At 46.2% G+C, this 23,173-nt stretch overlaps 1 protein-coding gene across 1 annotated transcript; it reads left to right on the top strand.

The window, feature by feature from the left end:
- The first annotated feature begins 1,600 nt into the window (after window positions 1–1,600).
- slc9a7 (solute carrier family 9 member 7) lies at window positions 1,601–21,792 on the top strand. The gene is made up of 16 exons (XM_086282055.1): window positions 1,601–1,904; window positions 4,661–4,863; window positions 4,937–5,014; window positions 5,763–5,839; window positions 5,917–6,029; window positions 6,116–6,221; window positions 6,348–6,484; window positions 7,129–7,239; window positions 8,165–8,253; window positions 9,081–9,194; window positions 9,771–9,882; window positions 9,960–10,113; window positions 16,035–16,098; window positions 16,579–16,661; window positions 17,429–17,534; window positions 20,335–21,792. The coding sequence occupies exons 1-16, from the start codon at window positions 1,673–1,675 to the stop codon at window positions 20,596–20,598; spliced, it is 2,043 nt and encodes a 680-aa protein (XP_086138181.1). The 5' UTR covers window positions 1,601–1,672; the 3' UTR covers window positions 20,599–21,792.
- Window positions 21,793–23,173: the final 1,381 nt, after the last annotated feature.

The following is a 23,173-nucleotide window of genomic DNA, read 5'->3' as shown; positions in this document are numbered from 1 at the left end:
AAACAGCTCCAGATTTCTCAGATAGCCAAGGAGTGACTACCTACTACTATAAGCTGTGTAGAATAATAATGAACAGAATGATATAATCAAATATGCAAAGAAGGAGTAGGACCCTCCACTCCCACTCACACAAAAACACAGCCCCATTCATTTACCCGTCAATTTGTAAAAACCAGGAAGATTGAAAATGAATAATATATGCACAATAATAATAAAAGAAAGTGCTGGATAAGATTAAAAAGAAGCAAAAACCTGCTTTCTGATTGCTTGCTTGCTTGTTTGCTTCCTTAAAGGTGCTTTTCGCAGTGACCCTCTGCAGACACTGACTGAAACTTTGACCACCAAGGGGCAGCATCTGTAACATTTTCAGAGTGTGTTGCTGTCTAAAGTTTTTATATTGGCCATTTCTCAGTACTCAAGAACGCAAGTCTGTACTTGCATTCTTGCTATAAGTTCACACAGGAGTCCATACTTCCCAAGAACATAACGCAATCATTCTACAATTGGAATGGCACTGTACTTGATGACATCACAACTCCAGAGTTTGTTTAATATTTGCAATGGAAATTACACATTATATAAAAAATTACATCCTGTCTACTAGGCTTCATACATTTACACAGAAAGCACAGGAACAAATAAAAAACTGAAATAAACCTAACATTAACATTAACAATCAATGAAAGACTTGGATGCAAAAATTGTGATTGGCTCCAATCAGCTCGCTAGCTACTCCATTCTGGAAACACTGTCCAAAATGTAGCTAAATCCAGTGGAGTGGTTTGGTTTAAACTAGATTAAAACCAACAATGGTCTTAAAAATTATATATTTTAAAATAAAATAATTAAACATAATAACTCTAAATGGGTTGAGCTACACTATGGACAGTGTTTCCAGAATGCAGTAGCTAGCTAGCTGATTGGAGCCAATCACAATTTTTGCATCAAAGTCTGTGATTGGTTGGTTTTGTGGCACATTTATAAAGGTGAACTGAGTGAGAGGGGCTGTTGTGTATATGGATAATAGCAAACACTGAAATACATTTCTTGCATGCAGCAATAAATTTTGTTCGCTCAAATTAAGCTTTTATTCACTCAAAATATTTCTTCCTCAAAATGTAACATTTGCACTTGCAAAAATTATTTATGTGCGCTCACAATAGAGGCACAAAATAACGCCATACCAGTCAGAAGTTCTCACCTGAAAACAGTCATAACGAGCTATGTATCTAACTGGTAGTAAGGAAGGGACTGATGGAGGCTGCGGGTAGAGGTGGTGGGGGGAGGTGGACCTCGATGAGCAGTGTGAGAACCAAGCTCACGTCAAGGAGTGAAAATTTCAACTAACAGTGGAAATGTGATATTTGACTGCATACAGTTTTATCATGTTTATTGTGTTTACACCTGTTTCATAAACGGTGTTGGTGGCGGGTAGGATTAAAGAGGAGGAGAAAAAGTCGATCCTTGTATTTTCACGCTGGACACTGGAGGGTGGAGTAGGTGGTGCAGCTGCTTCCACTGCAGACACATCATGTGAGCAGCTTCCTCCTCTGCCTCAGCCCGCTTTCAGCTGCGCGGTCGTCACAGCGCAGGCGCAGTGACTCAGGCGCGTGGCTGAGAGACCTCCTCGGTGCTCGCCGCGCTCGTCAGAGGCTCAGCTGATGGCGCAGAGATGATGGCCGCATGGATCCTCCTGAGCTGTGCTTGGGCACAGGGCATGCGCGCGGAGGACTTCGCGATGGAGGAGCTGGCCACGGAGAAGGAGGCGGAGGAGAGCCACCGGCAGGACAGCTTTAACATGCTGACCTTCATCCTGCTGCTCACCCTCACCATCCTCACCATCTGGCTCTTCAAGCACCGGCGGGTCCGCTTCCTGCACGAGACCGGGCTGGCGATGATCTACGGTGAGCCTCGCCTTTACGCTTAACGGCACGCTCGCGCACGCCGACACCGCACTCTTTGCGTGAGACGTGAGACGCGGCCGTTATTTTTAAGACAGTGCAGAGCCGCCGACGCGCGTGCGCGTTTCACATCGAGCTGCCGGTTCGGTGTCAGCGCGCTCCTGTGCGCGCACCTCTCTGACTGAGCAGAGATCAGCCGAGCAGCTGCTTCAAGAGTCCAAGTGACACCAGCCGGCAGTCACATCACACTCATCACAGACACACACACACACACACACACACACACACACACACACACACACACACACACACACACACACACCACTTATAACAACCCTGTTATAACCTTGCTGGCGGTAGAATACTGTGTGTGTGTGCGTGTGCGTGCGTGTGTCTGTTTGTGGGCTGATTCGGAGCCTCAGCCCAGCCTGGTTCTTCTGCTGAGGCTGCCCTGCCTCAGCAAACATGGAGAATGATGACATGAACAAAGATCATCAGATAATGTGCGAATGTCTCTGATCACCTGCAGTGATTAGTCAGAAGGCCTGCTGGTGTGACACATCTGCACGGTCCCAGTGATGGAGGCCGTCCGTCCAGCGTGTCACTCATTAACCACACATGTCCTCCGAAGAAGGCAGACTTTGATTTGTTTGGACCTAAAGCTCCAAGGCAAACATGGCTCTGGTGATTTTCCAAGTGTGGTGTCTGTGCTGCACAGGGTCAAAAACAGGAAACAGGCACTGCGCTCACAGCTGACGTTTGCTTCTTTAACACCGTTTCATGTTTCATTACTACTTATACATGCACACCACATGTACTAATATCTGTCAGCCATACTCTGCAGTTAATTGAGTGACGTTTAACTTCCGGTTAGGCGAACAAGTTCACACAGGAACCTCAGACCATTTAAAGGGTGCTGGAGGAAGCAGGTGGCCCCCGATTTAAAGTTATTGTGGGCTGAACTGACGCTGTATTTACTGTAACCTCACAGGAGATGTGTTATTGGTCAGAAGATGTAATTAACATGGTCCAGAGGTGCAGTTCAGGGACTCTGGTTAGCTGAGGTGAAGCCGAGCAGACAGCTACAGTTAACTGTGTTGCCATCCACCTGTCAGAGAGACTTTTACACAAAAACACACCCTGAGTAGCCTTGATTATGTAATGTTATCCATTATTCTTCTACTCATTCTAAGGTCTGGTTAAGGACATCTTGTTCAGAATTTCTGACCTAGAGACTCATTCTAACCATTATCAGTGTGTGTAAGCATGCTGCAAAATATCTCTCTGCACTCAACATGCACCTGCAATATTTCAAATCCAGACAATAACGCGGAATGAAGCTCTCAGCCTTTAAAATACGGAGCGCCAACTCGTTTATGAGCACATTTGCATAGTGTATAAATAAAATGAATAAAACAGCTTTATTTAATGATTAACATAAAAAGTCAAACATTTTCAACACTAACACTGGTCAAAGAGGCCACGCCCCTAAAACACAAACTTGGGTTACCTACCTAGTTTATCAAGGTCAAGATGAACTTTATTATCTCCAAGGGGCGTTTGCTTTGTAGCCACCTGCATAAATAACACACATAACACATACACCCAAAACACAAACCACATAACACAATCTAAAAAATTAACAGTGGTAGGAACAAGTGAACCACGAGGCAAAGAACCTCCACCCTGAAGCCAGTGAGACAGTCGGTGTTCCAGTCTGCTGGTACTGATCCCCTATGGTTGGACAGAAGCTTAAAGAAGCCCTGAGTGCTTTAACATGAGCATCTATGGGAACTCCTCCACCCTCCAGCACTCCAACATAAGTACATAAATCTGAAAAACAGAGCCGATCCCAGATCACTTTACACTGCAGTGTATAAATAAAACTGAAGGGTTGTTGTGGAGTCCACCGGTTAAACCTGTGATAGTGTAAGAAATGCTGCTGCAGCTTCATGTTGTTGACGATGAGACGCAGCCTCAGACGTTTGTCCTGATTTTACTTCCTGCTGAAAATCCGGGAACAGAAAAAGTGAAACAGCAAGTGGTTTAATTCTATATGTGTGTGTATGTGTGTCTGTGTGTGTGACTGTGTGTGTGTGTGTGTGTGTGTGCGTGCGTCTGTGTGTTTTTGTGTGTGTGTCTGCATGTATTTGTGTGTGTGTCTGCAGGTGTGTGTGGGTGTCAGTGTGTGTCTACATGTGTGTGTTTGTGTGTCTGCATGTGTGTGTGTGTGTTTGTGTGTGTGTGTGTCTGTTTGTGTGTGTGTGTGTGTGTGTGTGTGTGTGTGTGTGTGTGTGTGTGTGTGTGTGTTCTTCAACCTCCTAAGACCCAAACTCTTCCACGGCATGCATTTTTAATTTCTCTTTGATATTTGGTCATATTGGGGCCCGATGAATGTAAAAACAAAGAATTACCAGATTTTTTTTTTTTTACCTTAATTTTGTTTTGAAGAAAAATAGGAACATATGAGGATATTCGTTTAAAATTTTGATAGAACAGTAGCAATATAATGTCCTTGTAAGTGGATATCAGGCTCTTGTGGAGCAAAGTTGAGTATTTTGGTCTAAATAACCCAAAATGTGATGTCCGCATATGTGGACGCCAGGTCCTAGGAGGTTAAAGTGGCCCCTTTGCTTCCTGGACATGTATCTATGAAAACAGACTGATGGAAAATCAGGTCCAGCAGTCTGTGACTGAGACCAGAAACAGAGACACGAGGTCCCCACTAACCTTTCGGTATTTCTGTTTGTTTCTCTCAGGTTTACTGGTTGGCGTGATTCTGCGTTATGGCATCCCAGCCAACAGCTATCACAACAAGACGCCAGCAAGCTGCTCGCTGAGGGAGGGACCCACCAGCACACTGCTGCTGAATGTCAGCGGGAAGTTCTTTGAGTACACGCTGAAAGGAGAGATCAACTCCCGCGAGATACACAACGTGGAGCAGAACGACATGCTGCGAAAGGTGAGGAAGGCAAGGAAGTACGCTGGCATCGCTCACATCCGCCTGGCAACTTCAAACTTTGTGTCTTTTCCAGGTGACCTTTGACCCCGAGGTCTTCTTCAACATTTTGCTGCCTCCCATCATTTTCCATGCGGGCTACAGTCTGAAGAAGGTAAGAGTCACCTGCTGTGTGTGGACGGGTGGGGCTCTGACTGCTTCACCTGTCTCCATGTTTACATTTAAAGCATAGCAGGTGATGCTTTCACAGCAAGGTCACATCTAACCTGATAACATAACGCACTCATGAACGATATCAAGGTTACGCCAGAATAAATAGGCGGAGCCACACAGACATCCACCAGCAGCTCAGGTGCTCCAGTCTGACCAATAACACTCCAGGGTGGGTCGCTAGGAGGCAAGTCTGATGAAAAATATCAGCCAATGAAATTGGAGTGAACCTGGCCATCTTTCCTGATCACCTAACCGACTTTTCCAAAAATCTTTCATGAACCCAGAAGAACCTGCAGGTAAACACACCTGCCTTCATCTGTACTGTGGTGCTGCTTATGTGTGCTGTGCAGCTGAAGAGTATGTGAGCAGCATTTTGTGCTTTTCTTGTGAAATTGTTTTTCATGCTGGATCTGCTGATTCAGCAGGAAACAGGAAACAGGAAGTAAGAAGAGCATTTTTGTCTGGCGTTGCTGTTTGGTTGATGTGTGAGTAAGGAGGGTTGGATGCAAACAGAACTGAGCGCCGACCTGTACAGGCTCATGTCCTTTAGAAACCTGACTCAGCACTTAGAGAGCTGAGCGCGCTCCGTGCGGCAGCCAGCCGCAGAGGCCTCTGATTGGCTGCCTGGCTGGGTGAGTGTGAGGAAGAACCACATATCTTCTTCTCTTTCTTCTTCTTGCTTCTTCCAGAGACACTTCTTCAGGAACCTGGGCTCCATCATCACCTACGCCTTCCTGGGCACCGCCGTCTCCTGTTTCGTCATTGGGTGAGTAAGAGCCAGGTGTGACATCACCTTCGGTTTGCTGCTGCGTGACTGACGTGTCATACCTGTTCCCTCCGCAGGAACCTGATGTACGGCGTGGTCAAGCTGATGCAGGCAGTGGGTCAGCTGACGGGGAAGTTTTACTACACTGACTGCCTTTTCTTTGGCGCCATCATCTCTGCCACGGACCCAGGCATGACCACGAGCACGGGAAGGAGGACGGCGTGCATGAGTGTGAACGCGAGCAAGGTTTTCAGTGTTTTCTTTGTGTCTCCGCAGTGACGGTGCTGGCCATCTTTAACGAGCTGCACGCTGACGGGGATCTGTACGCGCTGCTTTTCGGCGAGAGCGTCATGAACGACGCCGTAGCCATTGTGCTGTCCTCGTGAGTTCATGCCTCGCTTTTCCAGCTGTGGTTTCTAGTGACCACCTGTGGGGGCTGCAGGCAGTGCTCTGGCTCCCCCTGCTGGGAGATCACAAGTCACCTTTGACTCGTGTTTTTGTGTTTCAGGTCCATCGTGGCGTACCAGCCGGCCGGCGCCAACACGCACCAGTTTGATGCTTCGGCTTTTTTCAAGTCTGTGGGGGTTTTCATTGGCATTTTCAGCGGCTCCTTCGTGATGGGCGCGGCCACGGGAGTGGTCACCGCTCTCATATCCTTTCAGAGAAGTCAGCGCCCACCACACGACCCCCCTCACCCCCACCCTCCGCCCAAGTACAGCAGATATTCACATAAACCTGAAAAACACACGTGAACTCCTTTAAAAGCTGAACCCAGGTGAGCGTCCAGTCCTGGTCCCTGTATCCAGCTGTGATCTATCAGCAGTTTAATATCTGTGTAAACTTTCGGCCTCACATCAGCAGTTGGAACAGATGTGAGCTCAGGTGAGAGCAATTGAACAGTCCTTTTTCCAGCTGTGATTTTTCTGGGTCAGATTATTTTCTAATAGTCAGATTTTAGCTCCCTGAGTGGAGGTCGTGGTTGTGAGGTGGACAAACATCTGTATAATAATCTGTATTGTAATTGTATTGTAATAATTGTAATGTATAATAACACTGATCACACAAATTTAGGTCCTGAGAGAGAGGTCCTGAAGCAGGTTGTGAGGATGAGTGGGTGGGTTTTAAAGGTGGATGCTGAGAACCTTTGACGTAGAGGTAAAGACGTACGTGTCTTCAGTAAATATTGTAAGCTTACTATACAGGACAGATCATCTGACTGCGGGGGTGGGGCTACGTTCACATTTGCCAACTGGTGTCTCAGTCCTGTGTTTACGCTCTTTGACCGGAACCTTACGTCACCAAGTTCACCAAGCTGCACTGCTTCCCGCTGCTGGAGACGGCCCTCTTCTTCCTCATGTCCTGGAGCACCTTCCTCCTCGCCGAGGCTTGCGGCTTCACAGGTGAGCTGACCTGTCACAAACATCAGCCTTGCCATTTGACCATCACCGGGCGACTCGCTTCACATGCAGCACTTCGTCCTGTTCACAGATTTACACTGTTCCGTTCCGCCCCACGCTTATCATCAGAATACATCATAAAAGGTTATTCATAGAGCGCTTATACAGGAAACAGTCAGCTGTAAGGATGTGTTACAGGCGCACTGTCAAATCAGATCCAAACAGCACCATCCACTGCTAACAAGCTAGGAAACGTCACCTGAAAATGTAGAAGAACATTTTACAAAAATCAAAACTGCTCCATTTATTTCCATCCAAGAAAAAAAGAAATCTGCATCAACACAATAGATATTCAGCTGTCATCCATTGACTGCCTGCGATGGCTGTGGGGGACACAACCTGCACAGGTGTGAGTGAGAATTTCTGCTTTATCCATGCTTTACGTTCACTGCACCTCAGAAAGATTACACACCTGCTTAAAGCATCCTCACAGATTTTGTGTTACGCCCCCCCACACACACACACACACAGATGTGGTCAGGAGTCAGAATGGATTCAGATATTCAAAATAATCTGATGGCTGAGGTGGGAGGACAGTGGTGCAGTGGTTAGCACTGTTGCCTCACAGCAAGAACGTTCTAGCTTGGACTCCACAGCCACTACTATGTGGGCGGGGCCTTTCTGTCTGCATGTTCTCTCCGGTTATGCCAACTTCCTGCCACAGTCCAAACATGCCGTCAGTGGGGTTTTAACTGGTGATTCTAAATTGCCCACAGGTGTGAGTGTTTGTCTGTCTCAGGCTAGGCCAGGTGTCCCCCCTCCCCCCTCTGGGATAAGAGGAAGAGGATGGATGGCTGAAATTTGGCATTGTGTATTTCAGCTGGCTGTGTGTGTGTGTGTGTATGTGTGTGTGTACGTTGTCCTGCAGGCGTTGTGGCCGTGCTGTTTTGTGGCATCACGCAGGCTCACTACACCTACAACAACCTCTCTGAAGAGTCCACAAAGCGCACCAAGCAGGTATGTGAACATGTGACCCCACCCCCGCGCATGCCCCCCCAGCCATCTGGCGCCTGGGCCAGATGGTGCCTGCCCGATGAGCCGGCTGTGACCTTAATTTCCCCCCCTGACTGCTCAGTTCCATGTGGGGGGGTTGGTCTGAGGGACAGGATGAGATTAGCAGGAACACAGTTTGGATCTGTACATGGCACTGCCATTGAAAAAGGGGCGGTGTCACGGAGCAGCAGGAAGTTTACTGCCTCTCAGACAGAGTCATTTTAGGGAACAAACGGCGCACACGCCCCTGGATCCCTCCCAGGAGGCCTGGTTCAATATACATTTCTGTTTTTAACCTTTAATCTTATCTTATCTTATCTTAAACTTGAACACAGTTTTTATTCTGTGTTTGTCTGCGTCAGCTGACTAAAGCTGGAATCACGTCCTTTATATTTTTATTTTCTCACACTTAGTTTGGATAGAGGACAGTATAGTTCCGTTTTTATTGTTATTTTACTTAAATAAAGTTTTATCACACCAGTAATAACCCTGAAGTGGGCGACAAGATAAAATTCATACACAGAAGTGATAAACTGTTAAATCGTCTCACTAACACTACAAATGTAATATTAGAAGTTTCTTCAGATAAGCAGCTGAACTGAGATTAACTAAACATTTCTCAGTTGGTCTCCAGTTACTGCAAAGAGTGGATCATTATAGCAATTCATCATTAAATGCAACATTATCTGTTCTGCTAACCTAAAGGCATGATGGGGCTCATCCTGTTTACTGTGTAACCACATTCACATATTTTATGATTCTAAATGATGATGAATATTTTTAAACTGCAGCTTTTTGAGGTTCTTCATTTCCTGGCTGAGAACTTCATCTTCTCCTACATGGGCTTGGCTCTATTCACCTTCCAGAATCACATTTTCAGCCCCGTCTTCATCATTGGAGCCTTCGTATCCTTTCTGAGCTTCTCTCATTGTCAGAGTAGCACCTGCAGCGCTGAGAAAGCTACCTGCTGCACCCTCATTTCCTCTTTTTTCACATATTGGTCACGCTTGTGTGTTTCAGATCATCCAACTAATGTTAATATTAGACAAAGACAACTGGGGCAGTTTTTAAAAGATGATTTCAATTTTCAAGGGAAAAAGGGTTATGTAAACCTACCTGCCTCTGTAATCCTTTCCAGACTGATAGAGGTCAGTGACTTTGTTTCTCAGCTGTTTCTTTACATCTTTTAGCCTGCTTCACTTTGTCAGACAACTTCTATTTTGTGATTCAGCAGCTTTGACAGTGATCAGGCCTGGGTGTGGCAGTGACACTGAACAGATCTCAGATCTTTGTCTAGTATTAAAGTTTATTTGATCATCTGAAACATGTACGTGAAACACTAAGAAACCAGGCAGGGCAGTAGATGGAGCTCAGTACGCTCTAGTCTGATTTGTCCCTTTTGATATTTTTGTGTGTGACCTCACATATACCACAAACATCCTTTCTTTCCAGCATTAAAACTTCTTAACCCGGGCCGTCAGATTGCCATTTTCATCGGAAGAGCTCTGAATATCTACCCGCTCTCCTTTCTTCTCAACCTCGGTCGAAGGCACAAGATCAAAGGAAACTTCCAGCACATGATGATGTTTGCAGGTATGAGGAGCGCTTCCTGTCTCTGTAGTTCTAGCTCATCGTGTCGGGCTGGGTGGTTTCAGGATCTCTTTCTGCAGGTTTGCGTGGGGCGATGGCGTTCGCCTTGGCCATACGCGACACAGCTACGTACGCCCGTCAGATGATGTTCACCACTACGCTGCTCATCGTCTTCTTCACCGTGTGGGTGTTTGGAGGTGGAACCACACCCATGCTGTCCTGGCTGCATATCAGGTTAGAAAATCAAAGTGCTGCACTGCCTTCACGCCTGTGAATAATAACAGAAAATTTTAAATATTCGAAGAAAAGAAAAGGCATGACCTGACCTGCTGAGGTCACCTGAAGCAAGGTGTGAGTGGTGGTTGAAACACCTGGGAAGAATCTCAGAGTGGACTGTGACAGTCGGTGTCATAGGCCACCACTTTTGGTCAATGATGACCATTTACAGTGGACATAGATGGGCTCTTTACTCCTCTTTCAGACCATCTGTGTCCTCTGTCCAAAAACATTGATGTCTTCGGCGAGTGGCCTTTGACCTTTGCAGTGCAGATGTGCAGCTGAGTGTTGTGTTGTGCCATGTGTTTGTGGAGTGGCTGTTTGGTTTCTCCTCCCTGCACTGCAGACACTTTATAGGATTACTGTGGCTCAGCCCATTGTAACACTCTGTAACTGTGTGTGTGTGAGAGAGGATGAAGTGTGTCTCTTTTCTATATGCCTAAGTTTTGTTGTTTAGCAGTGTGTTTCATTCTGTATTTTTGTTTATTTTATTTCTAAGATAAATCTGCAAAATTTCAGAGACGAGAACTAAAATCTAGGACTGTGTGTGAATTTTATACACAGGTAGAATATCTGCACATTTAATCAGGTTTTCCAAGTTTAAGGAACCATGATGTTTCCAAGTCTTTGTATGCAGTGGTGAACATCATGGCACTGATGTACATTACTGAGACCTCCGTAATTAAATTGTTGCAAATTTGACTCTATTCACACTTTTTAAATTGTGTTTTTAATGCAAGTTGTAATTAGTTGTTAGTTAGATAAGTTTTCTATTATTATACCTAAATTGTATTATTATACCGCTTCTGCATCCTATGACTACATCCTTAATGTGGTTTGTAAACATGTGAATGTGGGTGTAAAAGAGGAAATTATTAATCTGGACGTTTTTAGTGGGAGAAACTAGGCCACTGAATGAACAATAGAGTCATGCAGGCCTGAAGAAGTCACCTGGTTGATGATGAAACGTTTCTCACACTGAAAACATCCAGATGAACAGAATCGACCTGGGATTTCCTTACCTGGATGATTGAGCATGCATCAAGAAAAATTATTCATCAAGGTATTAATATTCACGTTGAAGTACTGACTGTTTGTCAGAGGTCTTAAGAGGGCTGCACAGTAGACACCGCAGCGTCCAGGAGATGGAGCCAGAGCTACTCTGCTGCTTTCCCTCCACCTCCTGCTGCTCCTCTGAAGAAGCTCAGCTTCAGGATGCGTGTGTGTGTTTACAGTTTTTCTTAATTATAATAATTTTGAAAACTGAGTGGATCCCAGTTTCTTTAGGCAGGTCAAAGCAATCAAGAAAAACTGTAACATGTGTGCTGTGTGTGTGTATTTGTGTGTACCAAAGTTTAGGTAGCTTTATGAGGCCCAAAAGTTGGAATGCCACTATACTTGTGGGGAGCAACAGCCCTTATGGGGACATTTTGAAGGCATTTTTGAGACTCAAAATGTGGTTTTAGTGACTGGGTTACAGTTAGATTATGGTTAGGTTTAGGGTTAGGCGTTTATTGTGATGGGTGGGGTTAGGGTAAGCAGCTATGGAAAGCATAATATCAGTTAGATGGCCCCACAAAGATATGAAAACACAACTGTGTGTGTGTGTGTATTTAATATGTGTGCTGTGTCTTAGGGCGGAGCAGGAAGTATTATGTTGGAGGTTTAGAGCACTGCCAGATTCTGCCCCTTTCACCCTGTGAACTCGTTGCTATGGTGACAGTAACCGGCCGTGCTGCTCTGTGCTCTCAGCATCCTTCTCTGCAGTGATGTGTGTGTAAATTTATGTTTTGCCTCTTGGTGGTGGGGTTAAAAACAAGCCTCAGACGGTGTTCCTCCCTCTGTGCAGATCATTAACAGTGGCACGGTGAGACCTGATGCAGTGTTGGTCCTGACGGTCTGGAAGCAGGCAGCCTATCACCGAGCGGCATGACTAATCTGTGACCACAGTGGGACAGTCAGGGTGCTGGTTTCAGCTTTTAGGAGAATGAGCATTTAAAGTCATGAAGCTGCTGCTCTGTGTTTGATGCTGAAAGTCAAGGTAAAGTTGTCAGGTGGAGAGAGGTGGAGTTTTCAATACGAAATTAGATGTTATTGGGCGAACACAAGCTGAGGATCAGAGAGAAAAACAGGAGCACAAGGAGCGGATGTGAGGCCTTTACATCACAGACTGTTAGCTTTAGGAGGAAACTTCAGGCTTAGCTTGTATTTTCAGGTTTATGAAGTCAGTCTTTGAGTAAAACATAGGGCAGCAGCTGTTCTGGTCTGATGTAGGATTAAGCAGTCCTGGCTGCTGTTGTTGCTTTCATGATGCTCCAGATGTTCTTGGCTGGTCAAAGCTCTGCAGAGCAGGTGGGCCTGTCCAGCGGCTGGACTCTTCTCCTCTGAAGCCGTACTGCTGGAATGGATGCAGTCTACAGTTTAGCATCATCCCGGTCAAACACAGCAGCCTTCCTGAAAAAAGCATTTGTATGGAGCAGATGTTGCTCTAACACCTGTTTGTACCTTTGAGCACTGATGGAGCCTTTCCAGATGTGCCAGCTGTCAGCTCCATAGGCAGTGATGTCTTACAGTTCCGCTTCAGCTGGGTTTGTAAAATTCAGACACAGGTGGAAACAAGCAGCGAATCAGGAGGCAGGAAGTCAATCCATAGCAGGCAGGGAACAAAGACAAAGGCACTAGCACGCAGACGAGAGACGCCAACATTAGAAATATGAGGAATAATATAAAAGCCCAGAAATACTTTACAACAAACTGAGCAAAACATTTAAAACTGAGACACAGAAATGTTGTAATAAAGCTCAGTCTCAACGGTTAACACCGTTGTCTCTCAGGCTGGGAGTTTCCAGTTTCCTGTTTAAATAAAGGTTTTTGGGGTGACCGTGGCTCAGGGGGTTGGGAAGTGTATCTGTACCCGGAAGGTCGCTGGTTCGATCCCCGAGCTCTCTGTCCTGGTCGTTGTGTCCTCGGGCAAGACACTTCACCCTACCGCCTACTGGTGTTGGCCAGAGGGGCCGATGGCGCGATATGGCAGCCTCGCTTCTGTCAGTCTGCCCCAGGGCAGCTGTGGCTACAACTGTAGCTTGCCTCCACCAGTGTGTGAATGCGAGAGTGAATGAATAAGGGGCGATCGTGGCTTAAGGGGCGATCGTGGCTCAAGAGTTGGGAGTTCGCCTTGTAATCGGAAGGTTGCCGGTTCGAGCCCCGGCTTGGACAGTCTCGGTCGTTGTGTCCTTGGGCAAGACACTTCACCCGTTGCCTACTGGTGGTGGTCAGAGGGCCCGGTGGCGCCAGTGTCCGGCAGCCTCGCCTCTGTCAGTGCGCCCCAGGGTGGCTGTGGCTACATTGTAGCTTGCCATCACCAGTGTGTGAATGTGTGTGTGAATGGGTGGATGACAGGTTGTGTAAAGCGCTTTGGGGTCCTTAGGGACTAGAAAGCGCTATACAAATACAGGCCATTTACCATTTACCATGAATAGTGGCATTGTAAAGCGCTTTGGGTGCCTTGAAAAGCGCTATATAAATCCAATCCATTATTATTATTATTATTATTATTAAAGTGTGACTGCATCCAAATGTGCTCTGTGAGTGAACAAGTGACACAGAGACAGCTTATTTAAACGTGCTCTGTGCTGGAGCTTCAGGCTCCAAACCAAACCAAAATGCCGAAACATGTTGAAACTGATGCTGAAAGAAGAGGAAGTGGAAGTCAAAATAGAAACCATCAAAAACACGCTGACTGGCGTGTGAAAGCAGCTGCTGGATGAAACGTCAGCATCTGGAAGAAGAACTTTCGGAGTCGGAAGTTGGAGCTTTCACTTCTCTGTAGCACCAGTTGGCAGGCTAGGCTGTAATAATCCTCTGAGAGCTGCGAGTGGCTTGCTTAGTCACAATTAAAATAAAATGCTGGCAAAGCAGAAATGTTCCCTGTGATCGCAGCTGAAGCTTCTGTATGGTATGGAGACCACACTGAAACGATAATGATGATTATTTTCAGGGATCAGATTTACACATTAATGTGTATGTAGCTGAGTGCAGCGTGCGCTGTGAATGCCCTGAATCTGCCTGTGTGGGTGTGAAGGCCGAGTTGTGTCGGGTGCAGGCTGACATCACGGATGACCGTGCTGCTGCGAGGTGACAGCGCTCGCCCTGAGATCAGAGCAGATGTGGATCTGTAGTTTCATGATTGTCTAATGGATGTTTGTCCCAGAGTTGGGGGCGTGACTGTCTGCGTTCCCGCAGTAATGATGTGATGAGTTCAAAGGTCAGTGCAGTCTGTGAGCACCCCAGCAGAGATAATTTGTGAATATGAAACTCGCTCCTTACAGGTATGACAGTAATGATCACAGCAATGCAGGAAGTAGGCGGAGTCTGCAGATGCTGGGACAGTGAGTGGCATTGTGTAAGTGTGGTTACGTCAAAGGAGACTCTTTCTCGCGCTCTTCACTTCTGTTTTTCGTCAACTACAGGGAAGAGAAATAGAATTATCCCCCAGAGACCGGCCTGCTTTCACTTCTGATCACAGGCGCTATGAATAACAGCTAAACAGAAAAAGAAGTATTAATTCATTTTAATAAAAAGTTAAATATTAGAGGTAGCTTGTAAATGCGTATTTACCAGAGGTCCTGTGTGATTTCACAGTGTTTTATGGAATATTACACACAATATAGTCTGAGCGCAGCAGGAAAGCAGCCTGTCACTGAAGGACCTACCCAGTGATGTCACTGTGTCGTGGAATTGTGAACTAAAACCCAGAGGAATCTGTGGACCATCAGTGATGTGATAAAAAGCAGCGTGAGCTATAAAGCACCTGTTACACTGCAAAACAGATCAAAACCCGAGGTCAAGAACACATTACCGTCCTTTGATTGGCCGGTCAGCCTTTTTATTTATTTTCTTCAGGGGAAGCTTATTGGTTCCGAGTGAGAGTGTAGTACTGTAGTCCACTACATTAAAAGGGCGCTGTTTCACTCAGTGATATGAGCGTTAGTGTTTTTCCATCCCACACAAACATTTTTAACCCTCAGAGCTAATTTATCGTCATATGAAAGATGGGAGAGATGTTTAAAAAGGGAATATCGTTACAGTAACAACACAAATAACATCCTAAAATGTTCATGTGGCGAATGGAGCCGCTGCTCAGGTGATTTCAGGTGTTTGAACAGGAGGACCTGGGCCAACCCAGCGCCTACTGCAGAGAGGACGTCTCTCAGCTGGGAGAGGTTTAATGTTTCATCTGAAATGATGACTCTTTTTTTCTAAAAGTTTTATTGAATCTGTTTTAACCTTCTGTATCACTGCTTGGTATGGTAATATGTCTTTGAATAAAAAGGCCGGACTTAGTAACCTGGTTAAAGTGGCTGGTCGGATTTCAGAGAGATCTCAGGTCCAGCTTGTGGACTTCTATAACAGGCAGGTGTTGAGGAAGGCAACCTCTGTCATGTTGTGTTCAGATCACCCTCTCTTTAATGATTTTCAACTGCTTCCATCAGGTCGTTGGTATAAAGTGCCTGCAGTAAAGACAAACAGACATAAATTGTCTTTTGTACCTAGCGCTATTATCATGGTTATTAACACTAAACCATAAGGGTTGTTGCCATTGCACACTGCACTTTTTTTGAAGATAAAATTTAGGTCGTTACCGCTGGGCTTATTTTTGTGGGTATGTGTTGTGATTGTATGGACATACTACAAATCAATTTCCCATTGGGGACAATAAAGTTACCATTGAACCAAGCTGGATATGCAGCAAAAGGATGGATGGATATAGACAGATAATTACGCAGCACCCAGTTTGAGAAATTTAGTCATTTATTAACCGCACAGAAAAACAGCATTGTGATGATTGTTAACTATCTCTTTGTCCTTTTCTGTTTCAGAGTCGATGTTGATCCAGACCAAGACCTGCAGCCGTCTGCAGACAGCTTCCAGGTCCTGCAGGGGGTGAGCACCACTCACACATGCTTCTGTGCAGTTATTAGAGTTATTGGTTATCAGTGAGAGTTTTCCTTCCAAACCCATGAGTTTATTCACGCCTCACAATGAACTACGAATAATTATTTTCATATATAAGTGACTATGACGTAAAACCTCAGACCTTTGGAACCAGAAACATCACCAAGTATACACAGATTTTTTTTTTTAAATTGATTGATTAATAAAAATGTAATATTTTTGCTGGTTCACTGATGTGAGAAAATATTTTTACATGTGTCAGTTGTCATGGAGTCTGAGTCTGTCTCTGCAGAGATTACCAATAAGTATGATTATTCATGATATTTAACTCACATTCTGTTTGTATTTTTTTTTTAAAAAGCCCGCTCATTCAGCCTGGCTGAGTGAATTAAAAGGTGAAGCATTTTATCTTGATAGGCTGTTCTTCCCGTGAGTATAAAGCTGTGTTATCTGTGTGTGTTTGTCCAGGACGGGCCTCAGGCTGAAGGACAAAGTAAAACCAAGCAGGAGAGCGCATGGCTCTTCAGACTGTGGTACACGTTCGATCACAAGTATCCTTTCAGAGCTCTGTGGTCTCATCCAGGATGGTTCTGTCCTGTGTCCAAAGAATCGCCTCGGTTAACAAGCCCATAAAATATGTTCCCCTGCTTGCTAACAGGCTGCAGTAAAGGTGTTTAGCTCCTCGTGCACTTGGTCCCTCCCTGCTTCTCCCCTCTGCTGAGCGACGGTTTCCCCGGTGACTGACTGTGTTTTCCAGTTAACCCCCGCAGTGGCTTTGTCTATGAGACAAATGGGCAGCCTGCCCCTCCCTGCAGCGTCCACAGCGGCCTTTTCCCAGAGTGTGACAAAAGTGACAAAAACCTAAAAGTTTTATGTTCAACTGGTTTAAACCTGTTAGTCACTGGAGATTACCCTAACCTTAAACTATCAGGTTTATACATTTTTTTATTGGAGTCAGGGTCATCACAGCTGACACAGGTGTTAGAGCTTAACACTCGCTGTTAGGGTTAAAAGCCCCATTACTTCAGTTTTAAGATCTCCTTTAAGTGTAGTAAAGGTGCCTCACAGTGTGGACTAGCATAAATACCTAAGAGAATTCATTCAGAGATGAAAAATATCATTGATGAGCTAAAGTCGCCATAACCACTGATACATCCTAGTTTTCTCCAACATATGGACAGAAGTATTGATAAGCAGAATGGTTGGATGAATGGGTGGATGGATGAATAGGTGGATGGATGGATTGACAGGTGGGTGGATCATTACCATTTAAAGTGTTTAAGACTCAGTCAGCTGCTTGTCCTTAATAAACCTTCAGTTACCTGAAGCCCATTCTGACCCACAGTGGCCCGCCTCTCACCTCCACCCTACCCAGCTACTGCGGGCCGCTGGCGAGCTGTCTGACCACCCCCCGGGCGTACGAGGTGAGTGTCCACGTGCACACTAAGACAGCAAACTCACAGTGAGCAGTGAGTCTGTATGAAGTGTAGAACACCTCTGAGGGTGATGCAGAGAGCCTTCTAACATAAAAAACTGAAGGAAAACTTGATTTCATAACCAAGATCAAGCTCAAGTTCAGTGGTGGGCATGCCAGTTCTGGCGTTCTATGGCAAATGTCCGTCAGGTCCACGGTGCCGTGCAGTGAGTGCACTAGAAGGCACCGTGAACCTGACTGACATATGCCACCCCCATGAAGCTTGTGTTTGATTGGTTCATCAGAGACGTGGTGTGACCAGCTGGAGGTCTTTTTGTAGCTATTCCAGTGCTCGCCCTCTTCCTCCGTGTACAGAGGAGCAGATACTGGTCTATTGATGGGTTAAGGCCTTCTACGGCCCTGTCCAGCTCTCCTCCATGTTCTTGAGACTGTGCTGGGAGAAGCTGCAAACCTGCTGGCAGTGGCACGTATTAATGTGCCACGCTGGAGGAGTTGAATGACCTCTGCAGCCTGTGTAGGGTCCAGGTGTTACCTCATGCTACGAGCAGTTACACTGACCCTAGCCAAATGCAAGACTAGTGAAAAACAGTCATAAAAGACGGGGAGGGGGAATTGAAAACCATTCCTGGTTTGGGGTTGTTGCCCCTCTATTGCACCCCCCTCTGATATATCCAGGAATTTAACTGACTTGATGCTGCACTCTGATTAAAAAGCACTCCCTTAATTTGTTAAGTGTATTAAAAGAATTCTACAAATAAATAATTATAAATAAATAATAATAATAAAGTACATGACGATGCCACCATTATTTTCATCTGTTCACGGACCATTCTAGCATCTCTGTCGCTTCTTTTTATTTACAGTTTGAGTGTCTGCCTTTTTTTTGGTTGAGTCAGCACATTTCCCAAAAACAAACCGCAAAACGATCAGCAGACATATATACCCCCCAGCTCACACTGTTATATTCACTACACAGTAACTTACACTGTGAATATTTCTGGACTACATTTATTTATTAAACTGATTCAGTGTTTTTAGCCCTGAAGATAACAGATCTCTGCTGGATTCATGAAGTTGAAATGCTGGAAAAATCATCTAGACTTGTTCAAAAACCCACTATTTTGTTCTTCCAGGACCTTTCAGGACCTGTAACTCTGTAAATATTTACAGCATGATATTACAGAAAAATCAGCTGATTGTGGTGTTGTGTGTGTTCGTTTCAGCGCAGAAAAACTTCTTTAGGAGATGTTTTTCCACAGGAAGTGATTTCCGAGCCGTTCTGGGACACAGTGAGTGGTTAGGAGTCATTTTCTCTCGTTCTTTGTGCTCAGTGGGGAGCCGGCTCCTCAAGAAGGCTTCCTGTGAATACTGAAGCTCTCAGAGCCTGCCAGCCAGCACACAAAGAGCCGAGGCCTTCAGCGGCAGAGTAACTGGACGGTGGAAAAGCCTTTTGGCATTCAGCGAGCACAAAGGGCCTTTTCAGCTCCGCCTCAATGATGAGCACTGTAATGAAAGATATTTCAGCCACACAAGCAACCATTGAAGGCGCGGTCACACTTGGATGGACTCTGGCAAACTCCTCTTTTCATTTTCTGAGAGATTCCTGCTCAAAGAGGAGTTCAGCCCTCAGAGCTGGCTCGCATTCAGAGATCTGAACTGTAATTTGACTGTTTCTCGTTTCATTTATTTATCTGAATGTGCCTCCTATCCCGAGTCTGCTCACAGAAACGCTTCCCCTCCCAGTTTGTTGCTGCTGTTTGCCAGCGAGCGGCTGGCTGCCAGGCTCATGTAATCAGGCCCATCCAGGATTCTGTGTGGGCACAGGAGATTAAATAAAGCTCCCCGTCTGCTTTCTCCTCCGCTTATAAATTTTATAAAACACAGAGGGGAACGAAACACGTGAAATGCGATCGCTCAAAATGTAATTCAGAACAGCAGATGTCTCACGGTCTGTAAAGGAGCTAAATGCAGTGAAAGCATCAATGCGCCGCTAACCCTAACCCTCCTGACGAACACTTTCATTTCAAAAGTGGCTCACAAATACGTAGTTCACATATTGCTCGTGTTCACAGAGGAAGTCAACAGGAAGTGCGGTGGCTTAGTTTCACAACTAAAAAGATAAAGCTTTGCTCGGTTCGCCATGATTGCTGCTGCAGAGAAAGTGTTATGTAATTCTCTTGGATCCCTCTGTGAGAGTAATCCCCGCACTGACCCCCCGAGTTAACTCATCCCGTCCTCCCTGGGGGACCCCTGGCCAAATATTGATCCGCCAATCAGTTCAGACCCGGACTCGAGCGCCGTGCAGCGTGTGATTTGGAGCTTTAGATGCTCACAGGAAGCTGACCCAAATGTTTCAGCGATATCACTGAGCTCATTGATGTTTCACAGAGAAATCCTGTTTTCACGACTCTGTGTGCGTCTCAGACCTTTGAAAATTCATATCACTGAAGTACCTGAAAACTGTCACAAAGACGAATTACCAACAAAATTCACTCAAATAAAAACATACGTGTAGTTTCAGTTCTCCGGCCTGGAAAGTCTGAGAAGCAGGGGCAGATGTGTGATTTCTCTCCGATTAGAGGCAGCTCAGAGAAGCAGGGCGACAGTTGGAGGTTAATCCAGCCTAAATCTGCCCCTCCCCCGTGTAGATCCACTGTGTCCTCTGTGAGCCCTTGCACTCATGTCAGCGTGCTCGTGTGGTCATGCGTGTTTTTGCCACATGCGTCCCACATCTGTTCTCGTGTGGTCCCATTCTTCCCCTTCATGTTCTGCTTTGGCTTTGTTTTCAGAACCATGAGCAGCTGAGAGACCCGGACTCTGACCTGATCCGTGGCGACGCAGACTTGACCTTCACTTTCGGGGACACCGCCATCACCGCCAACGGGGCGTCTGGCAGTGGAGCGGACACTGCCGGGGGGTCGGGCTGGAGCGCGAATGGGAAAAGGAGCGGCAGCACATCAGAGGAGGCGCTGGAGCGTGAGCTGGACTCCCGCGAGCAGGAGCTGCTGAGCCGAGGGACGCGCCTCGTCTTCCCCATCGAGGACCATATCTGACCCCACCCGTCCCCGCCACCCGCACCCACCCCCCAACCACCTCATCCTCAGCTTTCTCCACATCCAGGAGGGCGGTCCTGCAGAGTGACTCTGAACTTCCTTTGGGATCACAACACCTCAGCTGGACAAAGTCTCTCTGACTCATTCTGTCATGTGACCCTGTCATGTAGACGGGCATCGCTGCACTCGCCTATGTCTGAATACTCCTCTTCCTCCTTGCTCCACACAGTGTCCGGGTGTCTGCTCTGGACGAATACGCAGTTAAAGAACTTTGTATTTCATTATGTATCCAAAGGAAATGCTGATTTTTCAAAACAGACATGCAGTGTGCAGTCGGACTGCGGAGCTTCAACTTTTGGACGAGGATCAGAAGCAGCGCAGCAGCTGAGAAATGCTTTCACTGATGATACGCATGCAAAGATGGATGATTCTCCCAACATCCAGCAGGCTCTCGGTGACCTCTGGATGGATCCCCAGTGAGCAGGTGGTGTTGAGAGGCTTTACTGACTGCAAAGAGCGGGCACCTCCCATCGTAACTGCTCCTTAATGCTGCAGAGCTCCCTCCTCTATGTTCTCCTCCCTCTCTTTCCCCATGCACGTTTGGCAAAGCTGACTCATCCTCGGCAGTCAGCCGAAGAGAGCGGGCGGAGCTCGGTCACTCAGGCTTGTGCACAGAGATGATTTTAGAAGCAGATCTCACAGAGCGACCCTCTGCAGGCTCAAACGTGACCCCGGCGAGCAGCACACACCTGCGTCAGCTGTGTGTGCAGGTAAACAGGCGTGTGTGCGTCTGCTATGTAGCCTCCATACTCACTCGAAACACACGGTTCACTTATTATTTTTCCCTCTGGACTCATTGTCAGGAGTGACATCACACTTTTGTTTTAGAAACGTGCTGCTGTGCATAATTTCTATAAAGTTCACTCTGTGTGTTTGTGTATGTGTGTGTCTGAGCAGAGAATCAGATGTGGGGCTGTGTTTGTGTGGGCAATTGCAGAAGCGTTGAGTGTCTCACAACAAACTGTGCAGGTGAGCATGACGCCACATGAAGGCTGTCTTCACATTTTATCCTCACACAGGAAATTAGCAGAGTGTTAAAGCTGAAAGTAGAAGCCTGCTCAGCTCATACTGGAGCGATTAAAGCTTTGGAATAAAAATGTGAAGAAGGTTTCAGTGAGGGAGGAAGTGATGACGTCATCTGTTTGTGAAAACCAAAGCTGTGCACATTGAAACAAAGGAGAGCAGCTGACTCTCTGCACGTAGGTGATACTGCAGACTTCACTCATCTCTAGTGCCGGCAACCTGAGCGCTGACTACTTTGAAAACAGGAAGCTGCACTTGTGTTTGGAGGTCAGTGATGTGAACCCTACTCAACTTCTTGTTTGGGGCCGGTAGATTCGTGCTGTGAAGCTTCCCCAGCTCCACTGAACTGTTTCACACCAGATTAAAGCTTTTAGCGCTCCACACAGGACACCACACTGAGTTTCCTGCGGTCTGATTGAGTCATTATTGACTGCAGTGATGATTTTATTGCACGGCAGCACGACGGCTGCAGAATTTTGCATATTTTCAGTCTAAGACAAACATTTCGCTGCAAGGAAGTGCACTGCCCGGAAGCTGCAGGCTGTCACTTTTTCAGACAGCTGAACCACAGCTGTTTAGAATTCACTGCGCTCATGGCCCCGCTGTGGTTGCTGCGCTGGTGTGTGCATGCGCAGGAGCAGGTGTGAAAAGCACAGCTCCCAGCTTAGCACGAGGCTTTCAGATGCACAGCAGGAAACGAGTGTGCTTCTGTAAGCCGAGCTCTGCAGGGAGGGTCACTGACGCTGGTGTGAGACTGTGTAGGTGAGCTCATGGGGGAGCCATGTTCCCTCTGTCATGTGAAAGGTAGCGCACTAAACTGTGAGCGTGCTGCTCTGCACGAGTCCTAAAGGCAGTTGGCATGTTCGGCACACTCTCTGCGAGGACGTGGGAAGCAAGCAAGACCGTCTCTGACCTTCCCGTGTCGGCAGGAGTACGTGAGAAATGTGATGCGTAGCCTAACTGTCAATGTATGCAACTGTTGTGTTTAGTAGCAGCTCTGCAGCCCGTCTGCATCCACTGTGGTCTGCATGTCAGCATGTCAATAAAATCTTAAGTTCTCACCCAGTGCTGCCGCATTTTGTGGTGTTTACAAATCCACTCGCACTCCGTGTTTGTGGCTGTGTGTGTGTCAGCAGATTGGGAGGCAGGAGATTGGTGTATTTTTGAACACGCAGATATTTTCAGGCATTCAAAATAAAAATTCAGTCAGGGAAATGAAAAAGGTGTAAACACTATCTGATATGTGATGTTATTAAAACACAGCTGACCTGTTTTCACGATGCTCTCAAAAAAAAAAGAAAAAAAGAAAAAAAAAAAGATTCACTTCCTTTGAGATCAAAGTGTAAAGTCTGATGACCTGTCCAGTTTATGAGTTGAATATTTCACGAGATCATATTGAGTCCTGTTGTATTATTAACCCGAGTGCATCAGAGTGATGCAGCTTATTCTGAGTTGCGGTAATCAAGCAGGACGTTCATGTTGGAACACCCAC

The sequence above is a fragment of the Aulonocara sp. 'chitande type north' Nkhata Bay genome, linkage group LG23 (assembly GCF_057382095.1).
Source record: "Aulonocara sp. 'chitande type north' Nkhata Bay isolate Kocher_YH1m ecotype deep benthic linkage group LG23, A_spYH_male_GT1.1, whole genome shotgun sequence".
In the NCBI taxonomy this organism is placed as follows: Eukaryota; Metazoa; Chordata; class Actinopteri; order Cichliformes; family Cichlidae; genus Aulonocara; species Aulonocara sp. 'chitande type north' Nkhata Bay.
The sequence above is the reverse complement of the archived record's forward strand: the minus strand, read 5'-3'. Positions and strand labels throughout refer to the sequence as shown.

Coding starts and splice junctions, on each gene's coding strand:
- slc9a7 (XM_086282055.1), top strand. CDS start 1,673: ATGATGGCCGCATGGATCCTCCTGAGCTGTGCTTGGGCACAGGGCATG. Junction 4,864..4,936: donor AGAACGACATGCTGCGAAAG/GTGAGGAAGGCA, acceptor TGTCTTTTCCAG/GTGACCTTTGACCCCGAGGT. Junction 6,030..6,115: donor CATCTCTGCCACGGACCCAG/GCATGACCACGA, acceptor GTGTCTCCGCAG/TGACGGTGCTGGCCATCTTT.